This window comes from Suncus etruscus, chromosome 5 (genome assembly GCF_024139225.1).
Source record: "Suncus etruscus isolate mSunEtr1 chromosome 5, mSunEtr1.pri.cur, whole genome shotgun sequence".
NCBI lineage: Eukaryota > Metazoa > Chordata > Mammalia > Eulipotyphla > Soricidae > Suncus > Suncus etruscus.
The window spans coordinates 20,445,054-20,465,101 of NC_064852.1; the positions used below are offsets into that span (position 1 = coordinate 20,445,054).

General features: G+C 54.8%; 1 protein-coding gene across 2 annotated transcripts in view; it reads left to right on the forward strand.

Annotated features, from left to right (window-relative positions):
* VAV2 (vav guanine nucleotide exchange factor 2) overlaps positions 1-20,048 on the forward strand; it is a 52,186-nt gene that overhangs the window by 12,127 nt on the left and 20,011 nt on the right. Inside the window, exons 2-6 of one of the 2 annotated variants that reach the window (XM_049773751.1) lie at positions 1,019-1,135; positions 13,149-13,207; positions 18,072-18,140; positions 18,535-18,637; positions 19,782-19,796. In XM_049773751.1, coding sequence (XP_049629708.1) covers positions 1,019-1,135; positions 13,149-13,207; positions 18,072-18,140; positions 18,535-18,637; positions 19,782-19,796 — 363 coding nt within the window. The remainder of the gene's footprint in view (positions 1-1,018; positions 1,136-13,148; positions 13,208-18,071; positions 18,141-18,534; positions 18,638-19,781; positions 19,797-20,048) is intronic. The other variant, XM_049773753.1, reaches the window with a different exon arrangement.

Consider the following 20,048-nt stretch of genomic DNA (forward strand, 5'->3'; position numbering starts at 1 on the left):
TTCACTGTGGCCCGGCCCTTCCTGGCCCTGGGCCACGCTCGCCCCTGAGGTCTGGAGCCTAGACAGGGAGCCCAGCGTGGGCTGTGGCTTGTTCCTGAGCCTCCCATGACTACCACAGTCCATCCAGGGAATGAAACCATCAGAAAAGGCTTTTTTTGTTGTTGTTGTTTCTGGCTTTTGGTTTGGGGGCTACACCCAGTAGCACTCAAGGGATACTCCTGGCTCTGCACTCAGGGATCACTCCTTAGGGAATCCTGGACCCTATAGATGCCGGGGATCAAACTCAGATCGGCTGTGTGCAAGGAAAGATCCCTCCTTGCTGTGCGCTATCACTCTGGCCCTGGAAATGAAGTGTTTTAGGAGCATGTGACTCCCCCGCACCTGTACCCTGATATCATTCCAGGGAGCTTGGGGGCATCACTGTGGTTGATTCAAGGCTAGCAGCAGGCCTGGTTGCCCCTAGTCCTCAGCCAGCAACCAGCCTCCGTCCGAGTCCTGTCCCTCCATCCCCTTTCCTGACCCCACATGCTACTGGGCTGGGTGTGTGCTGGAAAGGTGGCGTGTACAGAACAAAGTCCATAGGGCTTATGGGGGAGTTGCCTCTCCTGGGGCGGGACGGGACAGGGTCACACAGGGAGCCCTTGTGCCCCTGTGGGCTGTCCTTTGGACCCCATTACCTGTATAGTATCTGGTAAAGTGTATGTGCGTGTGCAAAGTGCCTATGGAGAGGTATGCCTGTGCACGTGACTTCAGGGCCCCCATACATGCAGCACCATGCACACATGTGTCCTCACATGTAATGTGCACAGACTTGCATATGTGCTCTCATGGTGCTCTGCATGGGAGCCTGTGCTACATGCATGCATGTTCTAACATGTGCTGATTCTAGCTCCCCTGCTTTGTCCCCTGCGAGGTTGTGGGTGAAATCTAGGTGTGCATGGGATGCGCAGGCTGGTAGCAGCCCTGAGTTGCCCCCCTGAGCTGCCCCCTGACCTGTCCCCCTAACCTGTGTCTGCAGTTCCTGTGTCTGAAGAATATCCGCACGTTCCTCCGAGTCTGCCATGATGTCTTTGGACTCCGTAGCTGTGACCTCTTCGACCCCTTTGACCTCTTCGATGTCCGGGATTTTGGGAAGGTGAGTGAAGTCCCCAGCTGGGCCAGCACTGACCTGCTCTGTCTCTGTGTGCTCCCTGGGTGCTCCCTCAGAGGTGCTGTTCTGCCTCCAGAAAGGGTCCCTGGCCAGGCCCCAGGTACTCAGCAGTGTTGTTGCAGGGATTAAGCCGCCCCCTGTCACTCTAGGTGATAAGGATCCTGTGTGGCAGATGTGTCTGCAAGTGTATAGCCTCAGAAAGTGTCCTGTGGTTACTGCTGTGCTGGTGACACAGAGGCTGGGCCAGAGCTGAGCTGCCACGAGCTGTCTCCAGGGACAGCCTGACCCAGGAACATGACTGACTCCAGGGATACGATACCACCTGCCGTCCCTGCACACTCCATTGCAACTTGGGGCCAAGGTTCCCCCACTCTGCCCCCTGCTGAATGGGCCATGGGGAGAGGCTGCTCCGTCCCACTGTGGCTGTGTAGTGTCCATACTAGGATCTTGGCCAAGGGCCTGAGCAGGCCTGGGTGGAGCACAGGCCTTCTGCTCTCCCAGGCACCAGGGACCTCCCTACAAGGCACCTGTTTTTTTGTTTTTGTTTTTGTTTTTGGACCACACCTGGTGACGCTTAAGGGTTACTCCTGACTATGTGCTCAGAAATCATTCCTGGCTTGGGAGACCATATAAGACGCAGGGGGATCGAACCATAGTTTGTCCTTGGTTAGCGTGTGCAAGGCAAAAGCCCTACTACTTGCTTCGATCCCTCCAAGCACCTCTTATACCTTCCATGGAGCAGGAGGAGGTCCTATATTGCTCCAGGATCATGTGATGGAACCCACACCCACACATGTATACGCACATCTCCACCCAGACGTGCATAGACCACACAAACATGTGTGCACCCATTTTTATACATGTATTCCTCCCCCAACCCCACACATATATATGCACCCACATACACCCACATGTGCTCAACACACAAACCTACCCCCATAGGGACTGGAGCTATAGCACAGCGGTAGAGTATTTGCCTTGCATGCTGCTGATCTGGGGCGAACTCGGGTTCGATCTCCGGCATCCCATATGTTCCCCCGAGCCTGCCAGGAGTGATTTCTGAGTGCAGAGCCAGGAGTAACCCGTGAGTGTTACAATGTTACACACACATTGGGTGTGGCCCCAAAACAAAAAAAAAACAAAAACAAACTCACCTCCTCATGTACACTCTGCACACACAGCCACGCAGACATGTACAAGACATACACAGACTTGCCTACTCACGCACGTTCATTCTCTGACACACAAAGCAAATCCACGTGTCTCATACAGCCCCCACAGCTCACACTTTGCCACCCAGAAATGTCCGCAGGTAGTTGATGCCCATGGTCTGGCTGATGCAGGTGGGCTCAAGACCCATAGCTTCCCTCAGTCTGCTAAGACTGGTGCACTTGATTGGAGTTGAACTCTCCTGTGTCCCGTCCCCACCCCAGCTCTTCACACCCTCAGCCAGTGCCAGCAGCTCTGGGGTGTACTGGTCTCATGGGCAGCCAGGCATGACCCCATCTACACTGTAAACATTGTCACTGTGAGGGGTGGGAGCTGTGGCATGTCAGGACCTGTCAGGCCTGGGTACTAACGCAGAGGTCCCCTGAGGTCCCAGCCCCTCAGGCCCCATCCTGGGCTGGGCCAGCTGTCGGCAATGCCTGCAAGGGCTGGAGGCTGCAATGTAGATAGGGCTACATGGCTGGAGGCCATGAGCAGATGGCACGGTGCCCGGGCTGCTGGGCTCTGGATGACGCCAGGCTACCAGGTCTTTCTCACATGGCCAGAGTGAGGGGCACAGGTACCCTCTGGCACATGTGGCTCATGTCATCTTGCCCCCCACAAGTGTTTCACTCATGTCCCTGGCCAGAATCTGTACCCGAGTTTGGAAACTGGGGCACGTGGGTGCCACTCGCCAGCCCATTGATCGCATCATCTCCTTCCTTCCTGCCTTTCTCTCTGCCATGTGCCAGCCTGCCTTGTGCCAGGCCAGCTCTGCAGCCACAGCTGGGACACTGTTCTCACTTTTTCCATGGGAGCTCCCATAGGGGAGTCTGTTTAATCCTCCACTCTGATGCCCGGGGACTGGAGACCCCTGACAGATGGAGCCCAGCAGAGCCCTGCAGCTTTGCACCATGTCCCGCGGGCTTTGGAACTGTCCTGTCCATCCCATCTGAGTGCTGAGGTCTGGCATGTAGGCCTAGGGGTGCCAAGGTTCCCATGGGGATAGCTGCCTGCTTCCTGCCCGAGTGTACATGCTCTGCTGCCCACGGAGTACTGTGCCAGGTCAGAGTAGTGTTGGTGCTTTCCAGGATCCATTCTCCGTGTTGGGCAGGGATTTGCAGTGCAAATCTCTCTGTTCTCCCTCTTGGGTATCCACCCACTTACCTATCAATGAGCCACCGTGAATGCATTATCCCTTATTTATCCAGCCATTTCCTCAACCAGCCATCCATCTTCCATCCACTTTCCAATCCATCTATCATCTATCTGTACATTCATTCATCCATTCATCCATTCATCATCCATCCATCCATCCACTCATCTACATATTCATCCATCCACCCATCTGCATATCCATCCATCCATCCACCCACCATCCATCTACCTGTCCTCCCTTTTCCCCTTATCTGTCTCTCCATCCATGGTCCATGCACTGACTCATCCATCTCTCCAGCCATCCACCCATGCATGGTGCACACATCCTCTGTCCTCCACCCCCCCCCCATCATCCATCCATCTGTCCATGGCCTTTCCATGTCCTGACTTCTCCATAGATACCTCAGTGGGAGGATAAGGGAGTGAGGCAGTGAAAGCCCCAGAACTCTCCTCTGGAGGCCAGGCAGGAGCCCCCCTCAGCCAAGAGTCAGGAACCTTCCCTAAGACTTTGGCAGGGAGCTGATCACATCCTTTGGAGTTCCTGGGGGTGGTCTCCTCTCCCTCTGGGGTTGACCTACCAGGCTAGGATTTATTTCTAGATCTGAGTGGGCCCTGTGCTCTGTCCTGGGCAGTGCAGAGAGGAGGAGAGAGGGTTTGCTTATCAGTGTTTCCTGAATCAGGGCTCCATACGCTAGCACAGCAGGAAAGGCATTTGCCTTGCATGAAGCCAACTCTGGGTTTGATCCCCAGTATTTCATAGGGTCCCCAGAGTGCCCCCAGAAGAACAGGGGTGAACTGGGATGGGGGACAGGAAGAATGTTGAGATAACTGCATTCCTGAGTACAGAGTTTGGAATAAGCCCTGAAAATGTCTGGATGGGGCCCAACACAGCCCCCCAAAAAAGAAAGTGTTTCTGACCAAGAAGAGTGCTGGGCGGTGATCTCCCATGGGTGGGTCTCTGCTGGGGCACGTGGAACCCTTGAGAAACCTCAGCTGAGCTGTAAGTGGGGTGTCTTTAATGTGCAGCAGCCCTATGGACAGGTCCTGCTCTGCTGTGCTATGGGCCCCTGAGCGAGCTGTCTATGGGGACTGCAGGCACCCTGGGGCCTGGCTAGCTCTCCCCATAGGTTCCCTCACCCTGGGACAGGGAAATAGGGTGGGGTGGAGGTGCAGGGAGAGAGGGTGGGGTGGAGATTTCCTTTTCCACTGCTCCCCGGTATTTCCCCTTAGGTCCAGGGCGAAGGTTGCAAATAAGATATATTAGGTTTCTGCTCCAACCGGTCTGGAAGGCTTCCAGAACAGCCTGGGGGAGCTTAGGGCCAGCCGAGCTTCCCTGGATAATGACACCCAGCCACTGTGTCCCTCTGTGGACGGATACTGTGCAGACTGTGTGCTGGTGCCCACACTGGGGCTCCTTCCCCTCCCCTGCACTGCATTTTCCTGTCTGCACCCACAGTTAATTAAATTTTCATTGGTTAATTGTCCCTGCCAGTGCCCTAGGATGCAGTCTGCGTAGAGCTGGAAGGCAGCAGTGTGGGATGCAGAGGAGAGAGAAAACGTGGGGGGAACTGGGGTGGGGGAGAATGTTAGGGTGAACTTCACGCCAGGGGTGTCTTGCCTGGTTTGTGGCGCTGCTTCTCCCATCCATGAGCACGCCCACTGGAGTCAAGGGTGACCTGACCCTCTCTGGTTGAATCAGGGTGCAGGGATGAACACCGAAGGCATGTTGTACCCTCATGTCTAATTAGTTCCCAGAACAGCTCCCATCTGAGCTTCCACACCGGTAGAATCCTGGGCTTCTTGGGGTTGAGAGTGACTGCATTGCCCAGCCCTCAAAGTGAGCCCCTTTTCTTCTGTCCTGTGAGAGGCTGGCGGGTGGGACTCAGACACTGGCTGTGCAGTGGCCTCTGACGCCTTATGGCAGAACCAATGCCCTGGGTTGGCATGGCACCTGGGCTGGGTGTGAGGACCACTCAAACCCCCAACTCAACTGCAAGGCCCTGGAAGGACTGGGGGACAACAGGGTGTTGCCCCCTTGCAAGCCCCAAGTTATGTTATGGTCTATGGGACCCTGGCCAAGGGGTGTGTATATATGCTTGCACATACATGTATGTGCGTGGGGTGGTAAGCCTGTGTGTATGTACTAGCGAATGAGTGCAGTTATATTAGTGTGTGCCTGTGTGTAAGTGCGTGTGCTTATGTGTTAGTGCATGTGCATGCTACATTCTTGCATGTGCTTGTGTGTTAGTGCCTATGCATTTATGTGTGGCACCAGGCAGAATCTGGTAAGGAGACAGGAATTGAGCTGCCAGGGCCACACTGAAGTGGGGAGAAATGGGCCCAGGCCTGGGCCTGCCCCTGGAGTCCATCTCCATCCTCAGGACAGATAGACCTATTCTGGGTTTAAGGGAGCCCCTACTTTGTGATCAGGACTGTTCCAGAAAGTGCTTCCGAATGTTTCATTCTGGGGGTGCTCAGGGCTGAGGGCGACAGAAATGCATGTTATCTGGACACTGATAACACTCTTGGTGGTTCCAGGCCCAGCCCATCCCCAAGGCCACTGTGTATGACAGTCTCACAGTGCGTGTGTGGACCCCAGAGCAGCAGGCCCGACATGGGATCCCCATCCTAGTGATCAGGCCCTGGAGGAGGAATGGAGGATATGGGCCCATGTCTGGGAGGAAGATGCTTCTTCTGGGTCACATCTGAGGACACCACAGAGCTGCTCCCATCCTGGGATACTCCTGGGTCTTCCCTGAACCCCCCTTGCAGCCCTTTTGGGGTATAACCTGTGGGGCTGGTACCTGCAAGGATGGGGCTGGTGACTGGGACTCTGCCTTTGCACCGTCACCCACCTAGATGGCAGACCTATGGTTGCTGTGTGATCTGGAACAAAGTGGAGCCACACCATGGTCGGGTCAGGGGTCCCCAGCTGAGCAGAAACAGACCATGCACCTAAGCTGGAGGACATCTTCCAGTGAAGCCATGGACCCTTTAAGGGCTGGCATACTGCCATGCTGGTGGGCAGTGGTGGGGCTCCCTCATGCACCCAGCTATGGAAGCCCTGCCTCCTTCCTTATGTTTCTAGAAAAAACAGGCCTGTTGGAGGTCAGCACAGTCAGTGGGGTCAACAGGGTTCTTGCCAAGACTTTGTGCCGCTCATCCAGATCCCAGTGGGGCTCAGCTCTGCCCTCGACGCCTTCATCGTTTTTCCTTGTTTGTGTTTTGTTTCAGACCCACATGGTGGTGCTTTGGGGCGTATGCCTGGCTCTAGTTTAGGAATCACTCCTGGCAGGGCACTGGGGACTGTATAGGATGCCTGGGATTGAACCTGGTGTGATAGGCAAGCACCCTCCCCACTGTACTTTCTCTCCAGTCTATTTGTTTATCTTGGAGGCAGGAGAAGTATCTGTACGCTCATTGGGCATCGTGCACGGGAGGTTGTTATGTGCCCATTGAACATAATTCCTCTGGGTGTGCCAATGGGAGAGGTAGCTGTATACTCATTAGACACAGTGAGGGAGAGGGCGGGCTGGCTCTGTCCTCTTGCTCAGCATAGTGCTGGGGAAAATGAGGCAGGGAGCAGAACTGTTGTGTCCACCACAGGTGCCTTGAATATTCCCAGTTTCCTGGGTGCCAAGGGGGTCACCAGCTATGATGTGTGTGACCCCCACCAGACACCCAACTCCCCCATTTCCATACCCAGATCTGGGTAGATCTTCCTTATCCTGAGGAGTTAGAACGCCATGGGTTGGGGGGAACATGGAGCCTGGGATGGTGAGAGGGTGGAGGATAGGAGCCACTGGGTTTCAGGGTCCCAGCTAAAAATGGGGGCTCAGGGATAAGACTGAGGTCCAGTGTCACGTGGGGGGGGGGCAGAGCCTCACTGTCTCCATTCCCCCTGGTGGGCCTGACCAGTGTCTAGGGCACCCCCTGACCAGGAGGGACATCTCGGGAGATGCAGTTGGAGAGGGGCAGGGGCCAGGATCTGGCTGTCACGCTCAGTTGGGCCCATGTTGGAGTGGCAGGCCTCAGTAATCAGGGGTCCCTGCAGACCAGGGGTCTTCTGCAGGAGAGGGGTCCTGGGAAGAAGACTGTGTAGACGGTTCTTTGAAGGGGCTCTGGAGGGTTTGAGGAGTTGCTGAAGGTGGTGGGAATGCTAGGCCTGCTGGGAACCAGACGTGAAGCTGGCAGGACTCTGGGCTGTGCTGCCTGGTGGGTTTCCCAGGTTGGCTTCTGTTGGAGTGTTTTTCTTTCTTTCTTTCTTTTTTTTGGTTTTTGGGTCTCACCCAGCGGTGCTCAGGGGTTACTCCTGACTGTCTGCTCAGAAATATCTCCTGGCAGGCACGGGGACCATATGGGACACCGGGATTCGAACCAACCACCTTAGGTTCTGGATCGGCTGCTTGCAAGGCAAACACAGCTGTGCTATCTCTCCGGGCCCTGGAGTGTTTTTCTGTCTCTCAGGGCTCAGTGGTGGATCCCTGTGGTGCAGCAGGGCTGGGCGGGGCTCCTGGCTTTGCCACTCCTGGGATTGGGATGCCTGGGGGCCATGAATCACTAAATCACCCTTGGTCAGGACACACCTTACCCACTGGGAGAGCAGCCTGCATGGGTCTGGTGGGCCGCATGCACAGACACTGAGCATGCACAGACGCTGAGTAGGCCCAATGCTCCTCCCCAGGCCCCAGGCCCTCAGAACTAACTGCCCTGTGGGGGCTGTGAGGGAGCCCAGCCCAGGACTGAACCCGCCTGTCTGAGCAGTCTCACAGGCAGACAGCCCCTGCCTGACCCTGCCCTGCCTTGGTCATGACCTCCAGGCTTCCATTCAGCTGTTAGGGAGGGACAGAGGAAGTTGTCTTGCAGGGCTTGGAGGGAACAAGTTGTGTAGATATCTGTAGTGCCGGAATAGGAATCCTTGGTGAGAATAGGCTGTATAGACATCTGCAGTACAACACCTCGGTTCTTAGAAGGGGTTGTGGGTAGGCCCGGAGAGATAGCACAGCGGCGTTTGCCTTGCAAGCAGCCTATCCAGAACCAAAGGTGGTTGGTTCGAATCCCGGTGTCCCATATGGTCCCCCGTGCCTGCCAGGAGCTATTTCTGAGCAGACAGCCAGGAGTAACCCCTGAGCACCGCCAGGTGTGACCCAAAAACCAAAAAAAAAAAGAAGGGGTTGTGGGGGTTTGAGGATTTGGGCGTGGGGTAGGAATGCCAGGCCTGGAAGGAGTTAGATGACAACCTGGCAGAGCTTTGGCCCAAAATGGCAGCTGTGGGTGTCTGGTTCCTCAGGTAAAGTTTTGTTGGGATGTAGCTGTCACCCTATCATTGTGCAATGCAAGGGATCAGAACTGGGGCCTTGCATTAGCCTGCATTTAGCACCAGTCTTTGAGTGTTCCCTGTCGAGTGAGGGAGCTGTGTCCCAGGCCCCCTGGCATTGAGCTACCTTCTGCAGGAGTGCTAGGTGGTCTGAGCCCGTCCCCTCGTGGCTTCCTCGATGGGCTTTAGTTTCCCTGCCATAAATGGGAGAATTTGGACTTGATGTTCTTGGCACTTTTGAACTGCTCCTTACATCTTCCTGCCTGCTGGGGCCAGAGTGATAGCACAGTGATAGGGCATTTGCCTTGTATGCGGACAACCTAGGCCAGACCCGGATTCAATCACCGCATCCCATATGGTCCCCCAAGCTTGCCAGGAGTAATTCTTGAGCGCAGAGCCAGGAGTAGCCCCTCAGTGCCACAGGGTGTGGCCCAAAAACAAAAACAGAAAAAACAAACTAACAAAAAATAAACATCTTCCTGCCTGCCAGGCTGTTCAGAGCAGCTAGACTGTGTTCCTGCCTGGTCCCGGCCCATCCTGTGTACTCAGGACCCGAGGATCCTGCCACAGTCCACAGTTAGCCGTGGTCACGCTTCTGACAGATCCAGGAGACCCTCCCCAGGCATGTGCTCTGGGATCAGCTGGTGAAGCCTGCTGTGGGCACAGTAGGGTTAGCTGCTGTTGCCCGCAGCACTGTACCACTGCCCTGTGGGCTTCCTCCACTCAGGGGACAAGGCCACCCCCAACCTCTCATCTGTGGAGATGCCTCTGAACCTTCCTGGATTGTCATCCAGTGGGGACAGCGGCCAAGCATCTCCCCCAGATGGGGACCCCAAAGTCTCATAGTCATACCTTGGTCTGTGTCAGGTTCCTGAAGGTCAGGCTGGACCTCTCCAATGTGACTGGGGTGCTTGGTGAGGACAGTGGGTGTTGGTGGTGGTGGGAGGTGCCAGGGACTTCAGCTCAGCCCCCTTCTCCCATCTCTCGGAGTGACAACTGAACAGGACAGCTTGGGAGATGCAAACCTGGGGAGAGTCTGGGTTCAAGGAAGCAACCTGTTCAGGGACCCTTGTGCTGGCACTGGGCAGTGTCTAGGGCTTCTGCCTGGGTCCCTCCATGAGGGGACCTCTGAGAGAAACCCGTGCTCCGCCACTCCAGGCTTCCCGACCTGGACCCTAGACAGATCTGGGGCAAATGCTCCAGCACGGGGAGCTGTGGGGGAGGCTGCACCATCCCTGTGCTGGTGGCAGCTGGGACATGCTCTTGGTCCTGCTCCCTGGTGTCCTTCCAACTTGCCCCTTCCCCGGCCTCTCCATGTTCCTTTGAGCTTCAGTTTTCTCCGCAACCAGGTCGTTGGGAGTCCAGGGCCAGAAGGACCCTGTGTGAATGGAGAACAGGGTTGTTGGATGCTGGGCTCTGAGCCGGGGCTGGCTACAGGCAGGGGTTGCAGCTGCTCTCACACTCAACAGGGAGCGTGACCAGAAGGACCCTTTGATTTGTTATCTGTCCATCTGCCTTTTCATCTGTCCAACCATCCATTTATCTACCCACCTATTCATCCATCCACTATCCACTGTTACCCCCTCCCCAAATTCCTGACTATTTCACCTGGAAAAGGAGACCCTCCCACAGATGGAAGGGGCCTGCGGTTGGTAACTAGAGTGGCCTGGGGGAGAGGTGAGACAGAAGCAGCAGGAAGGAAGATGCAGCAGATAGAGGAGAAATACAAATTGGATGCCGATAGGCTGGTTTGCTTAGAGGCCACGTGAGGAATATGTACATGGCAGTTAGGGCCTTGTAATAAAACTTTATGTCTCCTGAAACTTCATCTGACTGTCTGTGGATCATTTCTTCACCATCACCCTGAACCTACAGACCCGCCAGGCCATAAGGGCTGCAGGTGCCGGACCGGCTGAGAAAGGCCTTGCCATCCATCTCATCCATTCACTACTAGGACTTTATAATAAATAATTAATACAACAATCCACTATCCACTCACCAACCACTTATCTATCCACCATATATCCATCATCTATCCACCATTCACTATTCATCTACCATCCACTCATCTATCCACCCATCCATCCACCTCCCATCTCTCTACCTACTTACCCTCCATCTGTCCATCCATCCCCCTTTTCCCCATCTACCCTTCTGTTTACTCATCCACATACCCACCCACCATCTATCCCTTCCAACCCACCCACAGTCCACCCATCCGTAAGAGACTGCAGCACCCACAGACTGTGGGCACCCCTTTGGGATGCTGTTCCTCTGGCCCTTGAGACGGCGTCTCCATCTTGTGTGGGACTCGAACATTGATCATTGATCCAGCCCACGGTAGTCAAGTTGATGGTCCTGGGCTCATGGGCGACTGTTGCAGGGCCCTTGCCTTGCTGAGCCTGGACTTTGCCTTCTCTGTCATTTTTCTCATTCCCAATGGCCTCCAGCCCTGCCCATCTGGCTGCTCCCTCCTCCCGAGTGGGCCCACCCAGTGGTGCTGCTATTGTCGGCTTCAGAGCAGAGCATTTTTCATTTTCTCGCTCAGCTGTCTTGGGGTCCCACTCTGTTGTCTTGGGGTCTGCCTCCCCCCTTAAAGACAGTCCCTCTGTGGGGAGCGGTGGAGTTTCCCAGCTGCACACACTTCATGATGAATCACTCCCAGCGGCCTGTCACTGCAGCGCCGAGATCCTCAGACCTTGTTCTCCATGCCAAGTGGGGAAAAGCAGGCACAGCTGGGAGTGGAGGATGCAGTTTCCGGGAGGGGCGTCGCTGCTCGCTGTGGCCCTGGGTTCCTGGTAGATGGGGGTTTCCAGCGACTCATGCAAATGAGTTTGCTAATCTCATTGCCTGGCTGCTGTGTCTGCACATCTGGTTGGGGCTGATAAGGAAGGTCTGTGGACCCACGGAGAGGGGGTCCTGCAGTGCCTGCAGGGTTCAGCACATCACAGCTGGGGCTCACCTGGCTCTAGTGTGCACCAGCATGGACCCCACTGGGCCCTGTTGTCTCCTCAGAAGTGTACCTTGTGCACTTTTGTCTTTGGTTCATTCATTTCTTTTCTTTTTTTTTGGGGGGGGGGGCACACCCAGCGGTGCTCAAGGGTTACTCCTGACTGTCTGCTCGGAAATAGCTCCTGGCAGGCACGGGGGACCATATGGGACACCGGGATTTGAACCAACCACCTTAGGTCCTGGATCGGCTGCTTGCAAGGCAAACGCCGCTGTGCTATCTCTCTGGGCCCGGTTCATTCATTTCTTTATTATTATTATTATTATTTTAGTTTTTGGGCCACATCCAGAGGTGCTCAGGGATTACTCCTGGCTCTGTGCTCAGAAATTGTTCCTGGCAGGCACAGGACCATATGAGATGCCAGGGATTGAACCTGGGTCCGTCCTGGGTCTGTCGCGTGGAAGGCAAATGTCCTACCGCTGTGCTATTGCTCCAGCCCCTTTGGTTCATTTCTGCATGACCCAGGAGCACCCAATTTTCTGCATGTGCTATGCTGTATGTCCTGTGTATATGTGCTATGTGTGTGCTTGCATGTACATGTGCTCGCACATGAGAGAGCAAGCGGGGCACCACACGGAGCCTCCTGAAAGCCATTCAGCATTCCTGAAAGGAAGCACATGGTCATCATGGTTGCACTCTTGTCCCCAGTCTCACATGGACACACATAACATGGAGACCACACAGGGCACACGTCATGTGCATGTATGGTTATTGTGCAGTCTTACTACAGGCACACAACTGCATATGTGTCCCTCACATGTCCCCATGAATACTACATGTGCACTCTGCCTGCACATACCCCTGCTCTCAAGCACAGCACACACTCTGGTGGGCATGCAGCTGTGTGTCCTTCACATGCAGAGACTCTGTACATTCTTCCATTGACAGGTCTGGGTGTGGAGTGGCCGTGCTCTGGAGGGTTCTCTGGTGATGTTTCTGGGTTGTACTGGACTCTTTGGAAAAGAGGATCTGTTTAGATGCCCTCAAAGGAAAGAGCTTGAGGGCAGCCCTGTTATGGCACATGTTTGGGGCCTCAGTTTTTCTCTGAGAAAGGGGCTGGCCCTCACTCAAATAGCAGTTATCCCACCTGCTTTGTGGTGCCTTCCAGAGCAGCTGTCCCCTAGTTGGATGGGGAGTGGCACTGGAAGGCTCTGACTGAGGGGGAGTGAGCCCCACCTCTGGGGGTCACCGTGGAGAGGGTCTGGGTCTGTACTGAGTGCCATCCAGGCAGAGGAAGCTACAGGCCCTGCCGGCGTGCTGGCTACTGGTTCCGTGAAGTGACATGTCATGTTCTCTTCCTCCCTCAGGTCATCTCCACTCTGTCCAGACTTTCCCATCACAGCATCGCCCAGAACAAAGGCATCAGGTGAGCCCTTTGCGCCCACTCTAAGAGGCCGTCCCTGCTTTTACCCTCTGCCCTGAGCTGTAGTTTCCTGTGTCCAGTGCTGGACAGTGAGTGCAAGGCCACAGACCCTTTGTCCTCTAAGCCCCTTAGGGCCCTTGCAGAAGAGTCACCCCCCTTCAGGCTCCTTCCCCTCAGCCCTGCCCCGGCCTTGGGTTCTTCTCCTGCAGTCCTTTCCATCCCCCAGACTTACTCCACCCCATGGTGTACAACCCCTTGCTCCAGCCACAGGCCTTGGGACCTTTACTGGTTGTCTTCCCAGTCCAGGCTGTGTTCTGGGCCTCTGTACAGGCAGGGCCTTGCAATGAAGCAACTTCCTGGCCTGCTGGCCAGTACCCTAGGAAGAGGCCTTAGAGAACAGGACAGTTCCCACCCCCTATCCTGGCAGCTCTCCTAAAAGGGCCTGGAGCTCTCTGTATGCTGCTGAGAGGTGCCCTCTGGCTCCTTAGGCAGCCTGATGGGTGCCTTCCCCTCTCCTTACCCCACACTTAAGTTTTGTGCAGGTCCCCAGCCCCTCCCCTGCCTGATCCTTGACACGAGCACATCGACTTCTACTCTCACCATCTACCCACCCACCTCCAGGCACTCAGACATGAGTCTCAGCTTCTAGTTCCTCTTTACACTTGCTTTCCTAGCCAACATCCCTGTCCCCTCTTGTGAGAAGTCCTCCCGTTTTTCCCTCTCCTGAGACTGCTGGGGCTTCTGTCCCTTTCACTGGTCAGCCATGTTGGGGTCAGTTCTGTGTTTTCTTTTTTTTTTTTTTTTTTTTGGTTTTTGGGCCACACCCGTTTGACGCTCAGGGGTTACTCCTGGCTATGTGCTCAGAAATCGCCCCTGGCTTGGGGGGACCATATGGGACGCCGGGGGATCGAACCGCGGTCCTTCCTTGGCTAGCGCTTGCAAGGCAGACACCTTACCTCCAGCGCCACCTACCCGGCCCAATTCTGTGTTTTCTTACAGGTGGGATCCACAGTTCTGATGCTGACCAGGTGTGGGCTGGGAGTGGTGGAGCAGGGTGGTGGTGGTAGAACCCGATCACAGAATGACAAGGATTGATGGGGCCTCTTTGGGACCAAGTCTTTGCAGGAGCCTGTGAATCCCTGGGCCTGGTTCTTTCTCCTTTGTTTTGGTTTTGCTTTTTGGGCCTTAAGGGCTGACTCCTGGCACTGTGCTCAGGAATCACTTCTGGCAGTCCTCAGGGGACCATATAGGATGCTGGAGATTGAACCTGGGTTAGCTACATGCAAGGCAAACACCCTCCCTGCTGTGTTCCTGCTCTGACCCAGCCTGTTCTTTCTTTTTCTTTCTTTTTCTTTCTTTCTTTCTTTCTTTCTTTCTTTCTTTCTTTCTTTCTTTCTTTCTTTCTTTCTTTCTTTCTTTCTTTCTTTCTTTTCTTTCTTTCTTTCTTTCTTCTTTCTTTCTTTCTTTCTTTCTTTTTCTTTCTTTCTTCTTTCTTTCTTTCTTTTTTCTTTCTTTCTTTCTTTCTTTCTTTCTTTCTTTCTTTCTTTCTTTCTTTCTCTCTTTCTCTCTCTCTCTCTCTCTCTCTCTCTCTCTCTCCCTCCCTCCCTCCCTCCCTCCCTCCCTCCCTCCGTCCCTCCCTCCCTCCCTCCGTCCCTCCCTCCCTCCCTCCCTCCCTCCCTCCCTTCCTTCCTTCCTTCCTTCTTTCCATCTAATTTTAAAATTTAAAAGCTGGGGCCCGGAGAGATAGCACAGCGGTGTTTGCCTTGCAAGCAGCCGATCTAGGACCAAAGGTGGTTGGTTCGAATCCGGGTGTCCCATATGGTCCCCCGTGCCTGCCAGGAGCTATTTCTGAGCAGACAGCCAGGAGTAACCCCTGAGCACCTCCGGGTGTGGCCCAAAAAACCAAAAAAAAAAAAAAATTTAAAAGCTATGGTTACAAATATGTTCCTAATTGAGTTTCAGCCATAAAATGCACACACGCCCCTCACCAGTACAACTTTTCCGCCATCATTGTCCCCATTTCCCTCCTCCCCCAGCCCCTACCTGTTTTAGAGACAGGTATTGTATTTCTTTCTTTCTTTTTTTTTTCCAGGTATTGTATTTATCTCTCTGTCATTGTCATGATAGTTGTTAGTGTAGTTATTTTTCTGACTACACTTACCACTCTTTGTGGTAAGCTTAATATCATGGGCTGGTCCTTCCGACTCGCATCTCTATTGTCTCTGGGTATTGTTAACATACTGTCTTTTATTTTTCTTAAATCCCACAGATGAGTGAGACTATTCTGTGTCTATCTCTCTCTCTCTCTGACTCATTTCATTCAGCATAATAGTTTTCATGCCATCCATGCATAGGACAATTTTATGACTTGTTTTTCTGACTGCTGCATAGTATTCCATTGTGTAGATGTACCACAGTTTCTTTAGCCACTCGTCTGTTGTCAGGCATCTAGGTTGTTTCCACATTCTGGCTATTGTAAATAGAGCAGCAATGAACATAGGCATGCAAAGGGCATTTTTGTATTGTGTTCTTGGTATATCCCTAGGAGTGGTATTGATGGAACATAAGGAAGCTCAGTGTTCAGCTTTTTGAGGAATTCCCATATTGTTTTTCAGAAGGGCTGGATTGGACAGCGTTCCTTCCCCCAGCCAGTTCTTTTTTTGTTTGCTTGTTTGTTTTTTGGGTCACACCTGGCAGTGCTCAGGGGTCACTCCTGGCTCTGTGCTCAGAAATCGCTCCTGGCATGCTTGGGAAACCATATGGGATGCCGGGGAATCGAACTGAGCTCCGTCCCAGTTGGTGGCCACGTGCAAGGCAAACGCCCTACTGCTGTGCTATTGCTCTGGCCTCTGCCAGTTAATTTTTTGTTTGTTTTGTTTTTTGGGAGGGGCCACACCGGCATTGCTCAGGGTTATTCCTGGCTCTGCACTCAGAAATTGCTCCTGGCTCGGGGGACCATATGGGATGCTGGGGATCGAACCTGCATTTGTCCTGTGTCAGCCTCGTGCAAGGCAAATGCCCTACCACTGTGCTACTGCTCTGAGGACCCCAGTCAGTTCTTGAGGTACTTCTGACCTGCCAAGCTGCTGCGGCTGTGTCAGACTCTTGTGTTGGGGGAGGTCTAGTCCCCCCTGCCCTGGGTCCCACCCACCTGTGTTAGGGCACGAACCTAACACCTTGCTGTCCATCCCATGCCAGGCTCTCCTGAGCCCCACCCCATGCTCTGAGGCTGCTCAGAACAGGAAACTGAGACAGGGTCCTTCCTTGCACTATCTCTACGCAGGACCAGGCCCTAGAATCTGAGTCAGACCTGTCCTCCCCAGGGCCCAGCACCAGCCCCCATTTCCACGAGCATAGGGTCCCTGCCCTTGGAGCCCCCAGTCCTCCCTTTCATTCCGGCATCCTGACCCTGGTTCCCCTCAGATGTGCATCCTCAGAGGGCTGAGCCTGTGCACCAGCTGTGGGATCTCATTCCCCCAGGGCCTGTCTGTATTTCCCAGGCCAGTGAGGCATTTGGGGTAACTAAGTAGTGCGACTGTGCCACTTTCTGATTGTGCTGATGCCCTGCAGGACCCAGTTTTCAGAATTCTGGCTGGTGCTCCACACTGTCCTGCCTGTCTGTTGGGGGTGTGGCTCTCAGGGGTCTCCCAGGAGGGTGGCTATATGGGAGCTGTCTGGCACAGGGCTATGGGGGTTTCCAGGCACACAGAGCCTCTGTTTCCTGCCTGGGCATCCCCATTTCTCTTGGCTGGGCACTGTAGAGCCATTTCCCAGAAGCCTGTGAAGGAGGGGAGAGGGAGGGCAGGGACGTGGGTGAGTGCCTTGTGGGGTTGGTGCCATGTGTGGCCTCATGTATCCTTGGTGTGCCCTGCCCCATGGCTCCACGCCCCCTCTCTGAGGCACAGATGAGCTCAGATTCTCTATGCTGGAGTCACATGAGCCATGGGCAAGGGCAGAGTCCTTGCTGAGGGACAGGCAGCACCCTCTGTACATTGGGGTCTCCTGAGGTCTCAACTGCTGTGACTCTGCTCGGGGCCACGTCCATGTCACTAGTGTTTCAGCTGTAATGTGAGGTTTTGGAGGACACCTGTCTACCTACCCATTACCTACCTTGGCCACTGCTCATCCTCCAGCATCCACATCTCATATCACCTGTCCCTTAGCTCACAAAGCCAGTCACTCTCAGGTGTCCTCATAGATATCACTTCATCATCTGTGCGGTCATTCTGTCCACTGATTCTTCCAATCATCCATCTGTCCATCATCTACCCATTTATCCATCCATCATTTATCAACCATCCATCCACCATTCATCCATCCATCCACCCAACCACCCACCCGTTCATCTACCTACCCATCCATCCATCCATCCATCCACCCATCCATTCATCCATCCATCCACTCATCCATCCATCCACCCATCCATCCATCCACTTATCCATCCACCCACCCACCCATCTATGCACCTACCCACCCATCCATCTATCCATTCACCATCCCACCATTCCCCGATCCGTCCTCCTCTGCCCCTTCCATCCATCACCATTCTTCTACTCACCAACCATGTGCTGGTTCAGTTGGACCCCTGAGTGTCTGTCCTCCCTCTTGGGGTAGGGGATGTTTGACTAAAAGAGTGCCGGGACTCACCTGAATGTTTCAGGTGGGACGTGAGCACCCTTGTGCCTTCTTTGTCCCCAAGTGTTGGATCTTCAGTGTCTGAACAGGGGCCCCTTTGCTTTTGTTCCCCTGCCTGATGGCTGGTTCTGGGGCATGTCCAGATCATGAGATCCTATTTCACAGTGTCAGAGCCTAGCCCTGGTGTGGAGGCCATAGCCCTTGAGCTTGTCCCCGTTTGTGTGCCCTGCAGGCCCTTCCCGTCCGAGGACACGGTGGAAAATGACGATGACATCTACCGAAGCCTGGAGGAGCTGGCCGAGTAAGGAGGGCCAAGGAAGGGGGGCAGGGTGTCTGCAGGATTGGTGTCACCCTGCACCCCTGGAGGAGCTGTCTGAGTAATGGGGCCCTGTGTGACCAGGGCACCAGTTTGTGGCACTGGGAGGCAGTTAGGGGCTTCTATGGTGATGCCACACTCCTGGAGGTGGGCTGAGGACTTGTATGGCCAGCTTCAGGACAGGTCTGGAGCTTGCAGCTGAGCTCGGCCTGTGCCCGTATTTCCCAGGCCACGGCTGGAATGGGACCTCGGTTGCCCTGGGGTGGCTTCCACTCTGGGTGATATGAATATCTGTGGGCCAGTGTTCCCACGAGGGACCCACCCCTGACTACACCCTGAGAAATGCTCCTGACCCCCCCAACTTCCTCCCCTCACACAGTGAGCATGACCTGGGGGAGGACATCTATGACTGCGTCCCCTGCGAGGACGAGGGCGACGATGTGTATGAGGACATCATCAAGGTGGAGGTCCAGCAGCCCATGGTGAGGCCCGACCCATCTGACCTCTGACCTAACCCCTGACCTCAGCCTCTGATTTCCTGAGCCTCTGACCCACTAACCCCCACAGTTTGTGCCCCCTTTGGACCCTTGATGTTGTCCCAGCATCACTCTTGTGACACAGAGGATACCCCTGGTCTTGCGGGGCCTGAGGGTCTTTGAGCCCAGGATCCCCCAGATTCCCTGACAGAGCAGATCCATACCCCTCCTGAGGTAGCCTGTGCTGGTCTCTGCTGTGGTGCCCTGTCAACCCCCTGGGCATCTGTTGGGGTGCCCCCAATTTCCCAGCTGTATCCAGCTGCTCTTGGTGGATTCATGCTTTACATGCCTTGACATCAGCAGCCAGCCACACAATGGGTTTTCTGCTTGCCAGGTGGGGATATGGGGACCCATCCTGGGTGCTTCGAGTACTTACCTGGGAGCTCTGTGCTACCTGGGGAACAGACAGGGACAGGGTGGCCCAGAGGCCAGTGCTGAGAGCTGTCACTTCATCTCTATTCTGGGCCCAGAAGAGTGAGGGGAGCCCTGCTCTTTCCCTAATGACCAGGGGCCCTGATGTGGGATGACTCCAGACCCGGAAGGGGCAGTGCAGCCCCTTGGATGTTTCATCTATGGGTGCTGGGGAACCCTGTGTGTGTGCCCCTAAGCTGCCACAAGTCAGCAAATGGGGTGACCTGGGGGTAAAGTGGGGCCCATGCCTCTTCAGCTTAGGTCTGTGCCTCCTGCCCATGCCTGCTGCCATCCCTGGCCCTGAACATCATGGTGCTGTCACGGCCTACAGGGCTACTGCCTGCCAGGGCCACTGGACCAGGCTGTGTCTTGATTGCTTCTCAAGACTCTGGTACCCAGCACCACTCAGACACTGGGTCTGTGAGACCCAGCACCAGCCTTTACTTCTGTCCTGCTGTACCCCATCCTGGAGAAAGATGGAGATGGGGCAGAGGACAGAAGGGGACAGGGGCAGGGCATAGAGGAAACAAGCCAGGGTGAGCGGGTCCTAGCGAGGCTGGGGCAGAGGGCAAGGCCCTAGGGCTGTTGAGGGTGCTGGTGCTTCAAATGTGGCTCGGGATGGCACAACCACACCTCTGACATTTGTGTCTCACTTATTCACTTCTTGTCATGCTTTCAGATAAGGTACTTGCAGGTAAGTTCTGGGGGGGGATCCGGCCTTCCTTCCCACTTTGGGGATCTCAGTGTGCAGCAGGCTTGGGACACCGTCTCCATAGAGACATCCGATGCCACTTTTGCAGTGGAGGGGCCAGGGAAGGGCTTGGCCAAGATCTCCTGGCCTGGGCCTTGACCCCAGGGATGCTTCTAGGACTGCAGAGTGTGAAAATAGCACCCCAGAGCTGCTCATGCTTCTCCCAGGAACTGCCACAGATGTGGGTCCGGCTTG